Source organism: Pieris rapae, chromosome 3, assembly GCF_905147795.1.
Source record: "Pieris rapae chromosome 3, ilPieRapa1.1, whole genome shotgun sequence".
In the NCBI taxonomy this organism is placed as follows: Eukaryota; Metazoa; Arthropoda; class Insecta; order Lepidoptera; family Pieridae; genus Pieris; species Pieris rapae.
The window spans coordinates 6,322,218-6,341,423 of NC_059511.1; the positions used below are offsets into that span (position 1 = coordinate 6,322,218).

Genomic DNA, 19,206 nt, shown 5'->3' on the forward strand with positions numbered 1-19,206 from the left:
ATAAATATTTTTTTCTCTTAAAGTAAATAATAACGAACACACGTTTCACATCTTCACCTTAAGCTAAAATAATGTTCAATTTAAAACTATCTTCAAACGTTCGATTTAAATTTCAGTTCCATTAGCATCACATAAATCTATTGTTAATAACAATGCGCCATTTAATGGTTGTCCTTTTATATTGCCTTTATTTGGCGTAGTAGTTACAATGGTACCAACTCATACCTACATTGCATAGTAAATCGATTATATGAAAAATGTAGGGAAATGTTTATTTTATGTTTCTTAGCACATAAAAAATAGCCTTTATTTGAGTACTAACTGCTTTGGATTGCATTTAGTCCATCAGTACTCGAGCTCCAACAGAGTAGACCTCCTCAAAGGTCTTCCACTTGTGTCATCCTGGCAACAGTCATCCTTCCCCGCTATCCCTCTTATTCTATATTCCAAATTTTCTGTAATAAGAAGTTTTATTAGTAGCAGGAAAAAAAATCAAAGTTTGTTAAATTCAAGATAGACGGCGCCTATAAACTAGTCATTGACAGCCGCGACTTAGCACTAAGGGAGACAAGTTCCGACTCTCAATATGATCTAATTGTCTAGTTGCCTAGTTAAAATAAAACATTCCTCATACACTTTTATCTTATTCGATAAGTACTTTTTAGTACCTAACAGACAAATTGTCTTTACGAAGCTTAGCCAATGCTAGTTAAACAGTGTGATTTTTCATACGGTGATTTTTAATAAATCATGTTAAACTAATGCGTGCCTAACCAATAATTTCACTAAAACGAAGAAGATTCTCTAAGATGAATAAATTCTGTGTCTCTACCTTTACATTACTATTACTTTACTGCTTACACAGACTATACGCATAAACAGTGCGTGATAAACTGAGCCATAGTGGCGAATCTATCAATAGTGCCCATAATTCAAGGTACCCCATCCGTTTTGTCTCTGGTAGCAATCGGAAAGCCATTAAGGTGACAGGGACGTGCGTAGTGCGTTATGGGGCAAAGTCACGACACTTACACTTTTGTTCAAACAGGGCATGGGGCGTAGGAACCATTAAAATTTACTACTCTTTTGGATTAAAATTGTTTGGAGTAGTCAATTTAGTTAAGTAGCTGCTTTAATGTGCTTTAATCATTGTTATACTTTCCGTATGGTACGTGATACACTTGATTCCGTACTTTATGATACCACAGTCATAAACATATTACAGGATAATATTCTTAACCTACATAGTAATAATAATAATGAAAAATAGATTAATATAAAATTCGGACTTAAAAAGTTTTTTCCCTGTGGCAGTGTAGCTTTAATACTGGCAACATTTCCTCAAGAGAAAAGCACCAGCTGTGTCAGTAGTATCAACCAAGTTGAATAGCGGCTGTGCACTTTCTAGTCCCCAAGACCCAAGAGTCTCTACTCTAAACGATATAGTAGATAATTTTAATTGACTCCCCTGGTGTGGCACTGTCGCTTTTACAAAACAATTTTGTCATTAAATGCTTTCGAATTATAGTTCCATATCGATGCCTTTAATAAATACAACAAACTTACATTGTTAAACCATGTGTTGGACAAATGAAAATAATTATTATTTAACTAATTTTATAAAATTATTCGTAAATCTGGTGGGCATTCCTTGTAGAAGTAAGATATTATTTATTTTATCCTCAATTACGAAATTCCAAATATATGAAAGAGTAAGCCCTTATTCTATAACTTAAGAAATAATATTCGAAGAGGGAAAGTGAAGACAAATATTTTAACTCAAAGTAGTTAGGATTGGTAAAAGTTCGAAGTTTGTATAGATGCGGGTTATGAAGTTTGAAAGGTGTGTGTGTGTACTACAACTTGTAGAACCGTATAGATCAAGAAAGACTTATACACCATTAATTAATTAAAAACAGTTTATTTTATTATAAGTAATTATCATAAAGTCTATACAGAAGTTAAACGCAGGTGTTGAATACCACAGTACAACATAATTTGAACCTCGGCATACATTTCTCCATTTTGTGATCAGTACCAAGAACTCAAGTAACTAAGTGGTACAACATTCTGCCGAGTTGTTGCGTCTGCTTTTTGTACAACTATCATGTGTTACTTGTTCAATAAATATAAGTTATGTTCTTACTGTTTTAAAGAAACTGATACGTGGTTACAGCAATTATAGAATAAACAAGAAATTCTTTAAGTCTAATAGAAAACTAAAAATAGGCCTAGAAATCTAGCTAGAATGTAAATCTCCGTGGATTTCTTCTGCGTTTAGTCTTTAATTTGCCTAGAGTTTTGTTGCAATCGTTGGATTTACAACTAGCCAGCCAGAACATGGCATTTTAGCTTGTTAAAAATCGTGTACACGATTTTTCCTTGTGGAATGTTTAATTAATTTAACAATAATTTGATAGATCTCGCTGGCTATGAATCTTTATCCATAATACTAGTGAAAAAACATGATAAGCTATCATAAGAACAGGTACGTCAGTTACAAGTGATTCTTTTTCCGTTTTTTTTTCCCTATGCAAAATAGAAAACAGTAACAAATCGATAGAGCATTAGTTATAACGCTCAAACGAGTTCGCGTTGCTAGCGACATAATATGTCTCGCCCAGCCGTCGCAATCAAAGGGGGTTCACGGTTAATTGGAGCTGTGCTGAAGCTAATAAGAAATTGCTCCTTTTTGGTACTGGACTATAGTTTTCAAGGAGTGTTAAACATGTGAAAGCGATTCCCAAACTAGTCGTTGTGAATTAGCAACTTTAATTTACTAAAACAGTCGTTACTTATTAAGGGTGCAACTCCGAGATATCCTCAGACCTTTAGGGCTTAGGTAAATCGTTTGTGCTAAAAATCCTAGTCTACGTTTCTGGCAATATTAGGTGAAATACTATGACTAGCTTAGCATATACAAAAATAAATCTCTATCGCCCGAACCCAATAATTAATCATTAAAAACAATCTGAGTTTGTGGTTTCTCAGACCAGACCAGTGGAGAATCAGACCGTGACAGTCGATTGATCTCCTATATGTATCCCAATAACCAAACCCTACCAAGACAATCCATTTTTGGCGACGGATACAATGTAATCTCTTCGTTCTTTACGCTCATATTAACTCAATATAAACAAATCATATAAAAATATGCATGTTTATATTTAAAACATATTAAATAGCTTTTTAATTATTTTAAAAAGAGGTGTTAGTTAAAATCTTAAGATAGGATATTGGCACAGTTGAACTGTCATTTTCATACAAAGGTCTATCCATATACATCGATGCGATCTTGTCCCGTCGGTATTACCAATCATCTTGAGCTTCGTGATGGTCCTACGCATTGTGTAACCAATGAATAGAATGAAATGATACAAAAATAAATAAATATTGCAATATTAAAGATCTCCTGTAACGTGTGGTCTCTATAAAATAATCTATAAGTCGTAAAAAATTACATCTTAGATTTAGCTTTAAGCCAAACAAATGTGCCTATGCATAGCATACCTTTCAATACTTTATTCTCTATGCGTATATACAATGTACATGTAAAAATGGAAATGACAACAACAAAAACAATTGAAGAACACAGTTGAGTCCAGAGGCGAAGGGAATGAAGCGAATTATAACGGTCGGGCGCCCAAACTGAATACACTCATTGTCCGCTTCTGTGATCTGTGGTCACACGGTAGTAGGGTGCCCATAATTAGCTTAAATCTTTGCTCACTATTTGCGGTGTACTTGATACCCTGATTTGTAACGGCCTGAATATAACCTATAAATATAAGATGCATTTGAGAACGATTGGTCAAACAATCCCAGAAAGATAATGCTTACGTTAAGAATCTACGTATTATCTACGCACAATTTTTGGTAATTAATAGTAGTTTAATTTGCTACACAAAGCAAACATTTTTGTTTCTTACACTTTTACACCTAAATCGAGTTTAATTTTATGAATCCTTTTCTTAACCTCAAAGCTTTATTTAACCTCACTTTATAATTTAATAATAACTACAAATATAAAAAGGGCAAATGATATATAATACTTAACAGTATGTGTGACAGGATTCTTTATATTGCTCGAACATCTCCAGAGCTATACCAAAGCACCTCATAGGATAGTGGAAATAAAACAATCGATCTTTATTTCTTCATACACATTCATCAGATTAAGAGATAACAAATCCAATAAAGGCTGACGTCACTTAATTAGACGATTTAATTGCACTTATAACTTTTATCACCGCAATCTAGGAGATTAATGGCGGAGTTATCCAATGGCGGGAAGAGCAAGTGTCATTTGCAATAAAATGTTCAGAAACAGCAACAAACACATTTACTCCATGATATCAATCGGTGGCCCCTGAATGCCATATAAATGGACTATGACAAAAGTATTCCCATTAACTCGAAACTTTATTAGATACCGCAGATTAGGACTTAGTAGATTGACTTTGGTCTATGACATGGTACCAAATATGTTTATGCACATTGTTACCCGCCTAATTAAACCCCGTTTGAAAAGATTTTTGTGTGCTACAATATGCTATTTGGCAAGTTTAAAAAAAACTATTTCAGATCATTAATTATTGACTCTAGAGTCTATACAATTAGCTAATTTTAATTATAATTTTAATTAAAATAAAGTAAAAAATCATAAATACTAGAACCCGCCGAAAGACAAGATGGCGTTGCACTAGTCATTGTTACACATATTATTTGCAAGCATCTTTCGTCATTGTTGATTCAACATTCAACAGAAATAATTATCATATTGGAACTGTTTTACGAAAATCAACACTCATGTTCATATTCCAAATCATACCTGAATGTGAAACTTCATACGGAACATCTCTTGAAACTAGATTTAAGTTTGATGGACCTTGTAGACTACGTGACTCACGTTAGTATTCACCTTATGCACTACAGCCTTTATACAGTATTAGAACGCACAAAAATTTTTCAGAAATGTTTGCTAGCATGGTTTATTAGATATTTTGCTTCTATACAATATGCAAGAAATAGGTATAGATAGCGCTATATAGAAAAAACTTTTTAATTACACTTACGTAAGAATCTTGTATTGTCAAAATATAAGTATAAAACACACGAATCGTTGTCAACGATATCAGTACTAACAATTACTATGGGAAAATATTCAGTTATCCCCGCTTTTGGGTAAAAAGGTAAGCTCATTTAAATACTTTGTGGTTCCAACTTATAATTTCACAGACAGCAAAGGGGAGCAAAGGATGCGTCTTACTCTGTAATTTATGGCATACACCAATTTGTACGAATCGTATTAAAGCGAACATAAACTGTTGAATGGCCCGAAAAATAGGGTGTCAACGGCGCCCTTAAATAATTCATAGCGCATTTATGGGACTGATGTAACAACAGTTTTGGCTAAACTATCTTGTTTTTAAAAATATTTTAATCAAGTGTGTCCTTAATTAAAGTGATTATCTGTATCATAAAGAAAATGTTTAATTCATTAAAATACTGATATGTCTTCTAGAGCACAATGTAACTTGATTATGAAGTATGTACACTAAATATAATTGAATGTTAATTATTATGTCACCGAAGGGACTTAGATTGTCGCATAATTACCGGGACCCATTGTCAGAGGTCGCGGCATCGATTACCGGAGAAACAAGCTTCGTTTTGGATTGACACACAACATGCTGATCATACAGTATCAACAAAATTGTCGCTTTATAATAATGTCCATAATTGACCAACAGATCAAAAGTTACGTAATTTAAATAAAGCTGTAACAATGTGTCAGTATGTCACCATTTAATCCGGTATTATCAAGATTAAAGGTGCTTCTTAAGAGCATTAAACCGAGATCAAAACGGTATCAAATGTAAAATTTAAGAATGTGTTGGAGACATTGCATTCGTTGGGTTTCTTGTTCACTAGCCGAAATAAGTACCTTTAATTTGAGTTTTTGTGCGTATTTTCTGTTATACATTATAAACTGTCACTTCTAATTTATTTCATTTTTTTTACAATTATTAGGTAGAGTAGTAAAAGTTAGGTATAAGTTTAAGATTAACGTAATGTTTATTTCATTATTTGTTAAAGAAATACATACATTATCCTTACAGACTATGTATGTGTGTTGTAGGATTAATAACTTAAACCCTGTACTGTGTGTGTTACAATAAATATGATTTCCTTTAAGGAACATTACTTAATTATTTGTATAAGTGTTTTTATTAATTTTGATGTTTTCAATGTCGGGGTGCGAGAGTCGAGGTATAAACCAAATTATAACGGACCATAACCTCGGATGACAACTCATTCGTGTAATGGCGCCAAATTTTGGCGGGAACTATTGCCGCCTCGGTGTATGGCAGTAATAAACACTACGAATAATAATATGTCAAAAAGGTAATGGTGCATGAGAAAAAAGCAATACAGTTAGGTACTTACATTATTGCCCATGCCTAATATTTTATATTTTTAGGCCTTAACTCATAGCTTTAAGTACTACGATAGACGCAACATACCTTACCTCTTTTAGTAAAAAAATAGAGGTCTCAATTTTGATTATAAATGTGTCAGTCATAATGCTATGAAAAATCAATGTTCTTAGAAAATGTAAATTGATAATTTAAAAAATTTTAACAAAAAAATAGAAAACAGTTATAAATAATAAGCATGTGCTGGCTAGGCTGGGCGGTAGCTTTGTCATTTTTTTCTTTTGTGTTTGGACCTGCATCACCTAAACCTTGAATCCATGATTATTATAGAAGGTACCTAATAGATAATTTCCCCAAAAGCCGAGCTTCGAAGGCTTTCTTTTTTTGTTATTCACACGTCTAAGTCACACCTTTTATATTTTCTTTATCTATTAAAATAACCTTTGAATATAGTGCGTTACATAAGTATGATATATGAAGATATGAACACATATACAATCCAAACCAGAATCATACCATACCAATAAATTAAATAAATACCTAGGGTATTAATTTTATAATAATAAAATATTTGATCTTCCAGGTACTATTTACAGGTATTTTGCAAAATGAAATCTATAAACACAGTAATGGACAAAACTTGCTTATCATCAATAATTCATCAAGCTTAGATTATTTTTTCCTACTCAATATAATATTATTGATATTTTATTTATATTTATTAAATGTTAGAATTATACTATTTTTTTTTCATAGTGTGCTATTTTTTTACAATGTAGAATCCCAAAGTTAAAAAGCTGATTACTTGACGTAATGTATTTGAATTATTTTTGCATATTAGGATAATACTTTATTTAATAAATACATCGAATAAACAATTTTAATTATAATAAAAATAAAAACTGTACTTACATATATTTGATAATTGTCAAACTTTTAATGTAACTGTCAACAGAAATAGCTTTCATAGCTGTCAACTAACAGCTGATAATTTCAAAACAAAATAATTCGTTTTTGTTGATACCGGTTATTTAAAGTTTTCAATATTAGTGATTTAATTTAATATATATTTCTTTTACATGTTGTACATCTTAAATAATACTTACATATACGGAGTGAAACGGGTTAAGCATGTCGAATCGTGACATAGTAGAGATATCAGATGATGATGACAGTTTTGAGGTTGCTACTGAAAATAAAATACCTGTTTCTGAAATATCCTCAGATGAAGAAAACTATGAATTGCCTGACATAAATTTAACGAGCAGAAAAAATGCAATAAAGAAATTGTTTCCAACACAGCTAAGCAATACTAGTATTAAGTCAGAAATAAAACATACAATACACAATGAATCCTATAAACCGGTTAAGTATCCCAATATATCAAAGGAGCCTGGTGTTGTCATAACAATTAATAATGTAAAAGTGAACTTCCCTGTCAATCCATATAGCAGCCAAGTGGCATTAATGAATAAAGTAAGTAAAAGATTATATTAAGTATGTAGTAGATATTTGCTATATTGACATTATAAATGCCCCATAAAGTTAATAACTGTAAGGTTTTCTTTTAAATTCACAATATCTTACTGAATACCATACCTTTTTGACATTTATAGGAATTATACTGGCTGGTTTGTATTTGATCTTTTAAATGTATGCCTTTTCTGAGTTCTTTTACTTCCTATGCATCATCCTTAATATATCAAATAAAAAAATCAGGGTTGCTACCTGTTGAGGTCTAGGCCTCAGGTTTCTAGGTATTTCTCACAATGTTTTTGTTCAACCTTCAAGCGTATATTAAATACGCACATAAAAAAAATGTCCATTGATGCAAAGCCGGGGAGCAAACCTACAACCTCAGGGTTGACACTCACACACTGAAGCCACTAGGTCAACACTGCTCACAGTAAAACATATAAAATATTTGCAGGAAATAAAAGCAATTACCAATCATCAAAACTGCCTCCTTGAGAGTCCAACGGGTTCAGGGAAAACTCTGGCATTGCTTTGTGCTGCATTAGCAGTGCAGAGAAAGGAAAAACGTAAGTTATTACTGTTTTTCTGACAAATCCAAAAGACAATATTTCTTAAACTTCCTAATACTATGATGATTGTGCATATAACATATAAATGTAAATTAGTAATATCTTCTTAAGCTTATGTATTTATTAAGTTTAATATAATAAAAGTTTGAACGTTAATCCAAATAGGTCTGGTCTGATCTGACACATACATATATTAATATTTATTTTTGTTAAAAAAAATATTATATAATATATTACTAGAACTGACTAGGTTTTGTTTTTCACACCATCTTGTCTTCTACTGGGAGCTTATATTTGTGATGGAATTATTATTCATCCAGTATTAAAGAGATCAATTCATTTGTTGTCTATAAAACTTACAATATGTGTAATTTTAGATACAACTTCCTAGTATACGACAGTGCATATGCTATTATAATATACCTATTACTTTTCAAATTCCCTAAAATTTTACTGGTAGATTTTTCTTTTTTTTTTGTATAAGGTTGATCATATATTGTGAAAAGATGAAATTTTCAAATAAAGAATTTATCTATCTAAATGATAAACAGTTTATTAAAAGAGGTCGAGATGACTGATGACGCCTTTTTATAAGGTATCATAAGAATGGCGAAGCGTCAATTGATCACAAGTGGTGTCGTGACCTGGCCCATCCAACCAACAAGTCCCACAAATCATGACAACTGTCGCACTACAATCAGACGAGCCTACATGAAAATTGCAATGCGAATGCATTTCTAGCATGCTACCATTTGCATCATCGGGTAGGGCTGTATACAGCATTTTACGTTCTTTACTTTAGTCATTTTGCCAATATGGAAAGAATTATTTGTTATTCATGAGAATATTTTTATTTAAAACAAATTACTATGAACAGCTTCGATCGATCATGACCTGGACTACTTAATCAGTAAAACAACGGATTTTGCAAATCAGCTCATTGTATTAGATACAAACAGTCTTATTCATAAACATGTCTATGCGAAATAAGTTAAAAGTGATTTAGCACGTTTAATTATTTGAGTAAAAAGTAGGTACATTCAATACCTATTTGAGGTAATAGTTTATGAAAATGGGTCTCAATTTAAAGATAATATATAGCTGTTTTTTTTCGACAAGTGTTGGGCTTGTGGTTTGTGTGTTTCTGTCTATGTGCGCGTCTCGTGTAGGAAACCGGCATGCTTCACTCAAATAGTTCACTCTGTATCAGGCACAGAAGGTTAGGAGACATACTTTCCTAATATAAATGATCACAGAACAGATATAAAACGCTGAGGCTTAGACCTAAAAAGGTAGTAGCGCCATTGGTATATAGGTATGCTTTTAAAATTTCTGGCCCTCGTTCTTAAAAGCAAAGTATAGTAAAACTTTGTAAACTGTAACTTGGCCACTTGAAGTACTCAATAAGAATGGTAATATTTCGACACGATAAAAGTTAGAAACTCAATAAATTCTTTTACGACACCACAATAACTCGTAGAGTTCAGAAAAGAAAATTTCTATTCTGAATTTATTTGTCCTAGAATAGTAAAAGTTTATTAAATGTATTGTTATTATCATAGATATTTAGAAACAAATATATTTCTTATATTTCCTTCAAATAAGTCATACATTGCTAATTGAAATATATACTTATAATTTATATAATCATTATCGGACCCGACAGACTTTGTTCTATCAAAAAGATGTGGAATGTGGCAGCTTTTTGTTCCTACCAATTTTATCGTCTGCGCACAAAAATTCTTCTGAACAGAACCGTCACCCTGATGATAGGGCGGTGTGTGAGGTTGTTGATGTTGTTGTGGTTGACATAAGTATCTTCGCTACCACGGCCTTCGCTTAAATTTGGCTACCCTTCTGTGACCTATTAAATACTCCGACTCGGATGTCTTCAAACTAAGAGGCGAACTAAGGGTTCAAACCTAATGGATAAAAATCTAAAGGGACAGTGGAAACCTAAAGGCGACAAATATTTAAAAATAGTGTGCCCCAATGCAATAACAAAGAGATAGACGGATCTCTTTGACGTTAGGAACACACCTACATTGCTTAAACTACATTGAGGGCTTATAATTTAATATGAACTTTGTTGAATAACAATAAAGTTCAAATTGAATAAGAAAAGGTCTATTTTAGGGGTTTCCCGGAAATTATTCGATTTTTTTCTCGCCTCTTGACTTCAACGAACTATAAAAAAAATTGTTAAAATTGGTCCAGGCTTTGTTGAGTTATGCGCTTACCAACACAATTTGCAATTCAACACAATTTTTTTTTTTATTATAGAAGATTACCTACTCAATAACCATTACTTAGTAATACATAATTGTGAAATGACATAATCTTACCTTGTGTGTTATTATATATGTTCGTAAAATTTAAATTATATTAAAATTAATTTAAATTTTAGTACTATGTAAACAAAGCCTTCTTCAATGAGACACAACATCTGTGATTGTTATTTGTTTTCCTTTGCAATTACTGTAAAGTGCCATTATAATTTTATTTTGGGTGAGAAACGGAACTTCTAAGCCATTTGTGTCTGACACGTGTCTAAAAGCAAGACATTTTTGTAGGAAAAGTTTGTCTAATTTTTTTCACGTCACAAAGTTGACGCCTCAATCGTCGCTGTATCGAACACGAAACCAAACGTTCACGGCATGTTTTGTGGTGAAATGGGTTGACATGTCTCAAAAAGTTTAACTTAAATTGTTGATTTTTGAATTTAACTGTTCTTAGATAAACTTTTAAACTGAGCATTCGTGATACACAAACTCTTTTGACACAATTGTAATAAATTTTGTTGCTAGATATCGCTTTCAACCTGTGTTGTGTGCCTATGTTTAAACCATAATATGTACATTAAAAAGCGTAGCAGCAACTGTAATTCGATGTCAATTTCCAATATTTTACTCAATTACTTGGAATTGGGGCTATCGATGTTCTTAGTTCTTGCTGATGCGGCACTCGGGACGTAAAAATAACGTGGTACAAAATTAATATTGGTGTCGAAATCAAGAGATTTGATACCATCAAGAATACTTACGAATTTGCCTTTCTAGTGTGAATTAGTTTTAATCTAAATAACTTAAATTATAATTTTTTTTGCACGTTCCATATTTTATTGTTTGCTCGGCGGATGCTTTTATCAAATTATACCACATATTATTATAATATATAGATATTATCAGTAAATGCAAAGTCTCATCTTTTTATTGATATTACGGTCAATAAATATATGTATATCTATGTAAATAAATAAATTGAATTACTAACTAGTAAAGTAACTTTTATACAAACGCATTTTGAATAGCGAATAATTCGTTGAGAAATAAAGTATTGTTTGTTTAGTATTAGAATACGTAATAAACATATAATAATATAATAGTGTATAATGTCTACTTTGTTGATCCATTTCGAGGAAACCGAGGCAAATTTGCGTAGTTGATTAACCGATTCTGCCGATCTACTATCAGTTACGGATCCCATCAATTATCCGACATCGGAATACTGACACTCTACCCCTGAGATTTCTCCCTAGCTCTCCCTATATCTCCTTTCCGCGTAGCTGCCAACCCTTTTTATAAATTGAATTACAATCCTGTTTTTGTGTGACTTTCGGCGCCCTTTACCTCCGTGCTAGTACTGAATATTTTATACTTAGAAAAGAACGAGCTAAAATTCAAGAAATATCCAAATATTCAACAACTGTTCCTAGCGCAGGGGTTAGTATGAAATGTTTCGTGTTGTTAAAAAAAATGACTTTATATATTTCTAATCCTTTATATATATCCTACGCCTGATCCGTGATACCTCGGTTGGGACATCCATACCATTGTAGTCCTAGCAAAAAGAGAGATAGTTTGGGTTTGAGGTCGCTGCAATGCCTTTTTAGTTCAAAAGTAATCGTATTAAAACTGAATATTTTTTTTTTATGAATGAAATGAAGCTAAACTTTCACGCCGATTGACGCTGCAGAGGTTCTACTTATATGAGAAAGCCACACATATTTATGCAGTAAAATATCCACTATATACATGACAAATCTCAATAAACTTATTTGCGAGGTGACCATTAAATTATCTATTGATTAAAATCGTAAATATCCTTCAAGTCTGTATCTTAACAAAACATTCATTTTATTTTAGTCTCTGTATCTGTTTCCTTGATCATTTATTATCGTTATCTGTGGCATCAGCTTTTAACGTGCGTGTTTTATCTCCATGTATTGCGCACATAGATTAAAAATCAATTTAGCCAGGATTCAAATGCTACAAGGCTACAAGGCAGTGAATCGCGGGCGTTGAAATGAAATTTTTTCATACAGCATATTTTTTATGTTTTTTTTGAGTAATAGCTAGTCGCTATTTACGGGTATAAATAGTCTATACTTTATGCATCAACAAAGGTACCACCCGCGTAGCGTTAATTTACCCAAGGGTTGCCGCCGATGTCGTCGAATCGTAAACGTTATTTATGACGCCAACGAACGATTATTGCCTACATTTGCATATAAATTTATGCAATCATACCCCTTTTGCTTCCGTGTTTCTATGGTACCTGTAAGATTGAATTTGCAGATTCATTCTCTTCGTTGTATGTTTATATACTCCGGATTTCCATAGATATTGAATATATCATACTGTTAAAGAAATACCCTTTGCATCATTTATTCTTCCCTGTACATGATTAGCGTTCATCTTAAAACTAGATAACATGAGACATGAGGATCGTGTTTTGTAAAATGTTTTTGATTTGTAAACGCTGCAATATAATGCGAACAACGGATGTTAATACTGGGATTGATTCTTGGCAAAACAATAAAAAATACGATATATGTATATGTCTTTTACACTATCTGTATATAGGTATTTATAGTATAACTAGCGGATCCGACAGACGTTGTCCTGTCTATACGTCTTTAATTTGAAAATTTCAAACTTTTTTTAATAAGCTAAAACATTCTGGACCATTTTGATGAAAATTATTATTCAAATGTTATGACAATATCTAACGATCCAGCATGTGCTACAATAACACAATGATAACAAAACTTTTTTTTAATTTGATCGCAGCGCTAACTGTCGGGACAGACTAAAATTAAAATTCGAATATTATTTAAAATTTGACAGTGCGATGGTAGCGCCGTCTGTCGGATCCAATGTAAAACATTCCAAAATCAACAACTACTAATTAATTTTAAAAAAAATTGTCCAGCGGACAAAATTGTGAATCTAAACCATTGTCGAATCTCCACGAACACACACAAAAAATTTCATCAAAATTGGTCCAGTCGTTTAGGAGGAGTTCAGTCACATACACACGCACACAAGAAATATATATATTAAGATGCTAAAGTTACTTGTGTCATGAATTGTTATTTTTTGTACCGAAACTACTATCTATCGTATTATTAAAAAGTTTGAAAGTTCAAATCTATGTTTTTTTAAACGTCTAAGTAAGACTTTTAGCGAATATGGCTCTTAGTATAAAGTTGGGCGAAAAAGAACACAATAATATTACCTATGTATCTTAAAAATATTAAATAGTATTTTATTATAATAAGAATGACGAATCGTAAGAATTTGACAATAAAACAACATCCAAGTTGTTAATTCTTAATTTGAACGCGACATGTTATTTTTTCTGTCTTTAATTTATTACAACTCATTAAGCGGTGTTTGTATTCCTCGCGATTCGTGCGCTTTACAACCCTAATCGTTATAAAACCATATTTCTTTTTTTAAACGATTTTTTCTCGATTCATATTTGGAATGGTAATTTTACAGTTTTGAGCACGTCAATCTATTAATGTGATTGGCGTTCTGTACCTTCGTGACTTGTTTCATTTTTCGTCCTCATTTTTTTTTAAATTGTCTCATTTTCGTAAAATGGGTTGCACATAAATTGATTGCTTATTTCGGATATGTTTACGGTGTTTTGGTTAAAGCCAATGGCAGACCTAGGTACATTAAAGATTGTATGTAGTTATATATTTAAACATTGTATGTAATCTAATTAAAATAATGCCATTCGTTTTGTGCCTGGCTTCTAGTATTTTGCCTAGTTTTGGACACCTGAACCTGTAAAATAAATTGGCTAATACTACATTGTTGTTGATAGTCCAGATTTCAAATTGTGAAGTTTGTTGAAAGTAGTAACAAATAAACATATTATTCATAGCGCCATCTATGTTTTCTTCTTAGAATTGTCGTAATATTTGATGCCGTAAAAATTGTGATCAGCGCCCTCTCTTCAAATACGTGTAAACTACGCTAAAAGCGGTAAAATACTCCTTAGGTGAGAATTTTCCTAGCTGCAGGTGAAAATATTGTTTTCTATGATTATAATTTTTTTTATTCGATTTTCAGTAAAAAAATGTATATTTATTTACTGCGACATACGTGCTTTTCTGTTTTTAAATTAATTAAATATGCAATTGATATATCAATAATTTAAAAGTAGGTTCTTTTATTAATTTAAATAATAATGTTCTTCTATATCCATAGTCAGTTGGACACAAAGAAGAATATTCAGTAACACTTAAACATATTTCAAATAAAAAAACAGAATAGTTATAGGTAGGTACTTAGCGCTTATATTTATCATAACTATATATTCAAACAAATTTTTTCCTCATAAGTTCGGCAAAGTCGCATCATTTATGCCAGTACAGATTTGAAAAATTAAATAGCTACATCAAAATGCATAAACATATTTTTTTACTAGAGTTGGATTAAGGACTTACGTGATCTGACTGTCTTCTAAATTATTATGTACCTGCTTTAACTGAGATAGGAGGTTGCGAAGTCCTGCAGTCTAAACAGTTGCCACAATTTAGTCTAAATTATGTAATGGTAGCTTTGCTTTGCAAAACCCGAATAAATTCGGTGGCTTGCTCGATTTTCTATTGTTTTTCTTGCTAAGTAAGACTTATAAATGCAAACCGAATATTTATTTGTGAAACACACAAACTTTATTATATATATTGATCTATTTCATAAAACTGTAGTTTTACGGGCAAACGGGCAGGAGGATCATCTGATGTTAAGTGATACCGACCATGGACACTCTCGATGCTAGAGGACTCGCGAGTGCGTTGCCAGCCTTTTAAGAATTTGTACGCTCATCACTTTGCTCTATTGTCAGTAGTTGCCGCAACGTACCTACGCGATTTATGATTTTGTATTCGTATTTTTACATGGTAATTTCATACAGAACCCTGACAAGAATTTAAAATATTATGTACTCTGTATTCGGTTATTATGGGAAAATAATTTTTCAAATTATTCATTTAGTTTTGGAGTCATTCAAACAACCAATCAAATCATTTGTTTTTATATGATTAGTGTAGATGTATCATATTCAAATTAAGAACTATTACTAATATATGACATTAAAAAAATAATCGTTGCAAAAGGTATCTTATAAACTGTCCTCTTTTAAATAACTACTAGAAGTGGTAGCTTAAATCTGCCTGTGAATCATTTTGCTTTGAATTCAATATTCCGAACTCCAGACTATCCCTTTACCCTAAATTAAAACATTTCAATTGTCAGCAATGCCCTTAGAGAAAAATCGCTTTGTTCTTCCGACAATTTGGCATATCAATGGCGTTATCCTATGTATTAATTACAAAGCGTACCGACAAGCCAGCTTGATACCGCTTTTGACTACGCACGCCCCTAATAAATAGAAAATTGTGTTAGAAGAATTTCGACCATAAGTCCTTGTAATAAAATCTACATTTCAATGAAGTTATTTTGAAAAATTACAAGTCAAAGCGCGTCAATTTAAGACGTTGTTAGTCGAATTTAAACTATATGACCTTGGAATAAGATTGCTTTTATTCTGTTGGTCGTAAATATCTAGGGGTGTGAATTAAGATATTACAAAAGGAACACAAAGGGGATGTCACACGGTCGCTTAGTGTCAACTTCATACGACTTAGTATGTGACATGTTTTATTTATCTGACGTCATGACGCTTGGGACCCAAACATGTTTACATAATCCTTTGTCGTAATTAAATGACATCTATGTAGTATGTACCTAGTGGGACACTACAGAAGGAATTTATGAGTAGGGTTTAGAACGGGCATAACGGAGAGTGCGTACTCGAAATTGATATGACGTTTATGAAGAGATCTTAATGCTTTTTCTAATTTGACAGTTATTAAATTTACGTTATTAAAAACATTTTTTTATTATATTAGGTATTCCAAACGAAAATAGTTTTACCTAAACCAAAAAACGTACTTGGTATCTACATAGCAGTCGGCTTAAAATTAGCGATTCCAATTCGTAGGTATTCAGTGAAATAAGTAACTAACTCAATACTTACGACTCTTATAGGTACTTACGTTGTTTAAGTACGCTATATTATTGTATGATTTTACTTCAAACCTAGATTTAGGAATTAATTAATTGTTAAATTCTAGATTTTTTAGCTATGCGATCATTTCTATATTATTTACAAAATTTAGAGGGTCCTTTAAATAAAGTGATAGAAACTTGTCAAAAACACAGAATGCCATTAACGAACGTTCATGTTAAGCAAAAAGGGTGGAAAATCATTAATTAAAAGCTTCCTGGAATTTGTAAATAAGTCCTCTCAGGAAGTTCAGGAGATTCATATGACAGAACAAATAAGTGCACAGGAAATTGAGTAAAACCCTTCACGTCAGTCACACTCTAAAGGGCAGACTAAGTGCCCGGATTGGGGACCCTCGTGGGAGAACTTATGTACGATAGTTATGTATATAATTAAACCCGCAAATTGGATCAGTATTTCGTATTCAGTGAATATTAAGTCATTGCAAACCGTCCCTATGAGACCTTTAATTTATATAATGTATACACAAAAGTATGGGGGACAAAGTTAAATGGAAATTGGTAAATAATTTCCCAGAAAGCCCATAGATCATTCCCTTATGGAAAGACGTTTAAGCTATGTCAATTGTCATAACATGTCTCAAGTCTGTTAAAATAGCGCGGCGTTTGCTCGATGCTAACAAAATTGTTGTGGTTTGATATACCTAATATAAAAACTTTCATACACTGGTCCCTTAGGCAGTATGTAGATGTTTATTTAATTTTATGTGTTAGTGTAGAATTTAATACGTAAGGTCGCTAAAAACATTAATGAAGAAGTAATTGAAGTGAAGAACTTGCACACTTTCTCTTTTAACTGTATTTCCTTTAGGTACTATATAACACATCATATTAAATAATAAAAGATATATAGCAATAAACACTTTTCTCTCTTATCTTAAAAAAAGTTAGGAAAGAAAAATGTTTACTATCTAAAAAAACTTAGTAAAACAATGAATGTGTATCATTTATTGGCCCTCTAAAAAATAAATTGTAAAGGAACCAAAATTCAACATTTGCTAACATAAATTTACCAGATTAAATACAAATGTCAATCTCAATTGAATTCCCATTTATACGCGATATTATGAACAAACCAACCTTTTTTTATTTTGTTTATGACAAATAGAAAAAGGATTGCCAATAGCAAAAATTGCAGAAAATAGTACAATAGCGGATGACAATACTAAGCTCTTGAAATGTAATAGAATAATCCCAAAATCCCCTGGAGCAAGTGAATGTTGGAGGCCAATTATTTGTAGACACGTACCTTCGAATTTTAAAGCTTCGGAAAGTCATGGAGAGGTAGCTATGTTTAAATATTAATTAATCGAAGGAAATATTTAAATTTTAAAGTAATAAGTTTACAGGCCCAGAAGGCTGATCACCTACTTGTCTATGAATAAAAAATATTTAAAAAAAAATACCCACCTGAGACAAGACCAAGAGTTGTATCACCACTGAGTTTTGTAATGTCGTCGATAATAGCTTAATACATATAACATATTAAACAATATGTGTTATAAGTCTAAGGGAACATATAAGTCCAACAGGTAAATTTCTTTATTTTTACTTATTACTTAAAAATTAAGCTGAAGTCAAATACATATCTAACAATTTTTGTATGATCTGCACATAGTACATAGAAAATTGGTAGAAATCAAACCCTAAACCTTTGGTTTATTCGCCCAATATATGTTATTTAAAGTATGTAATCAGTAATTTTTATATATTATTTATTTTTTAAAATTATTGTTTAATAGATGACCCGATGAACTTTGTATAACCTACATTTGTAACAAAATTTATAAAACAGACCAAAAATTGGACTTTATACTACAGCTATGAAACGATGTCTAAAGGCATAAATTATTTTTAAAAAAGTCCGTCAAATAGGTATTATCTATCTTATATATATCCGTCTATATAATCCCTAGTTGGTAATAGTTTTTGCTGTAAAATTAAATTATCGTTTTTAGAATTATTATTCTGATCTTATTATTTGTTTTACGTTTAATCTTTACCTGAACAAACAAACGTTTTAAAAGCATAATTAACTCAATCAGTTTCTAATACTCGAGACTACCGAGATAAACCAACAGTAATTAATTTATACATACATATAATATAGATAGATATTCGTCTCCTAGCATCTCCTATTCTTCATTGCTCAATTTCCTAAAAACACCAAATACTTAGCCCGTTCTTATGTTACAAACGATCCATTGTTGATGGAACATCCTACTTGCAATATGCGTTTACAAGTTCTAGTGTTACGAACAAATCCTATTGTAGCTTTCATTCGTCCTATTCTGAGTTGATTTTTCGTTTGTATGAGTTTAGATTGTCACC

At 31.8% G+C, this 19,206-nt stretch overlaps 1 protein-coding gene across 3 annotated transcripts in view; it reads left to right on the forward strand.

The window, feature by feature from the left end:
* Positions 1-7,452: 7,452 nt before the first annotated feature.
* LOC110993218 (Fanconi anemia group J protein homolog) overlaps positions 7,453-19,206 on the forward strand; it is a 47,252-nt gene continuing 35,498 nt past the window's right edge. For all 3 annotated transcript variants that reach the window (XM_022259377.2, XM_022259378.2, XM_022259379.2), the window contains exons 1-2: positions 7,453-7,916; positions 8,371-8,482. In XM_022259377.2, the coding sequence (XP_022115069.2) occupies positions 7,572-7,916; positions 8,371-8,482 (457 nt within the window). In that variant the 5' untranslated portion in view covers positions 7,453-7,571. The remainder of the gene's footprint in view (positions 7,917-8,370; positions 8,483-19,206) is intronic.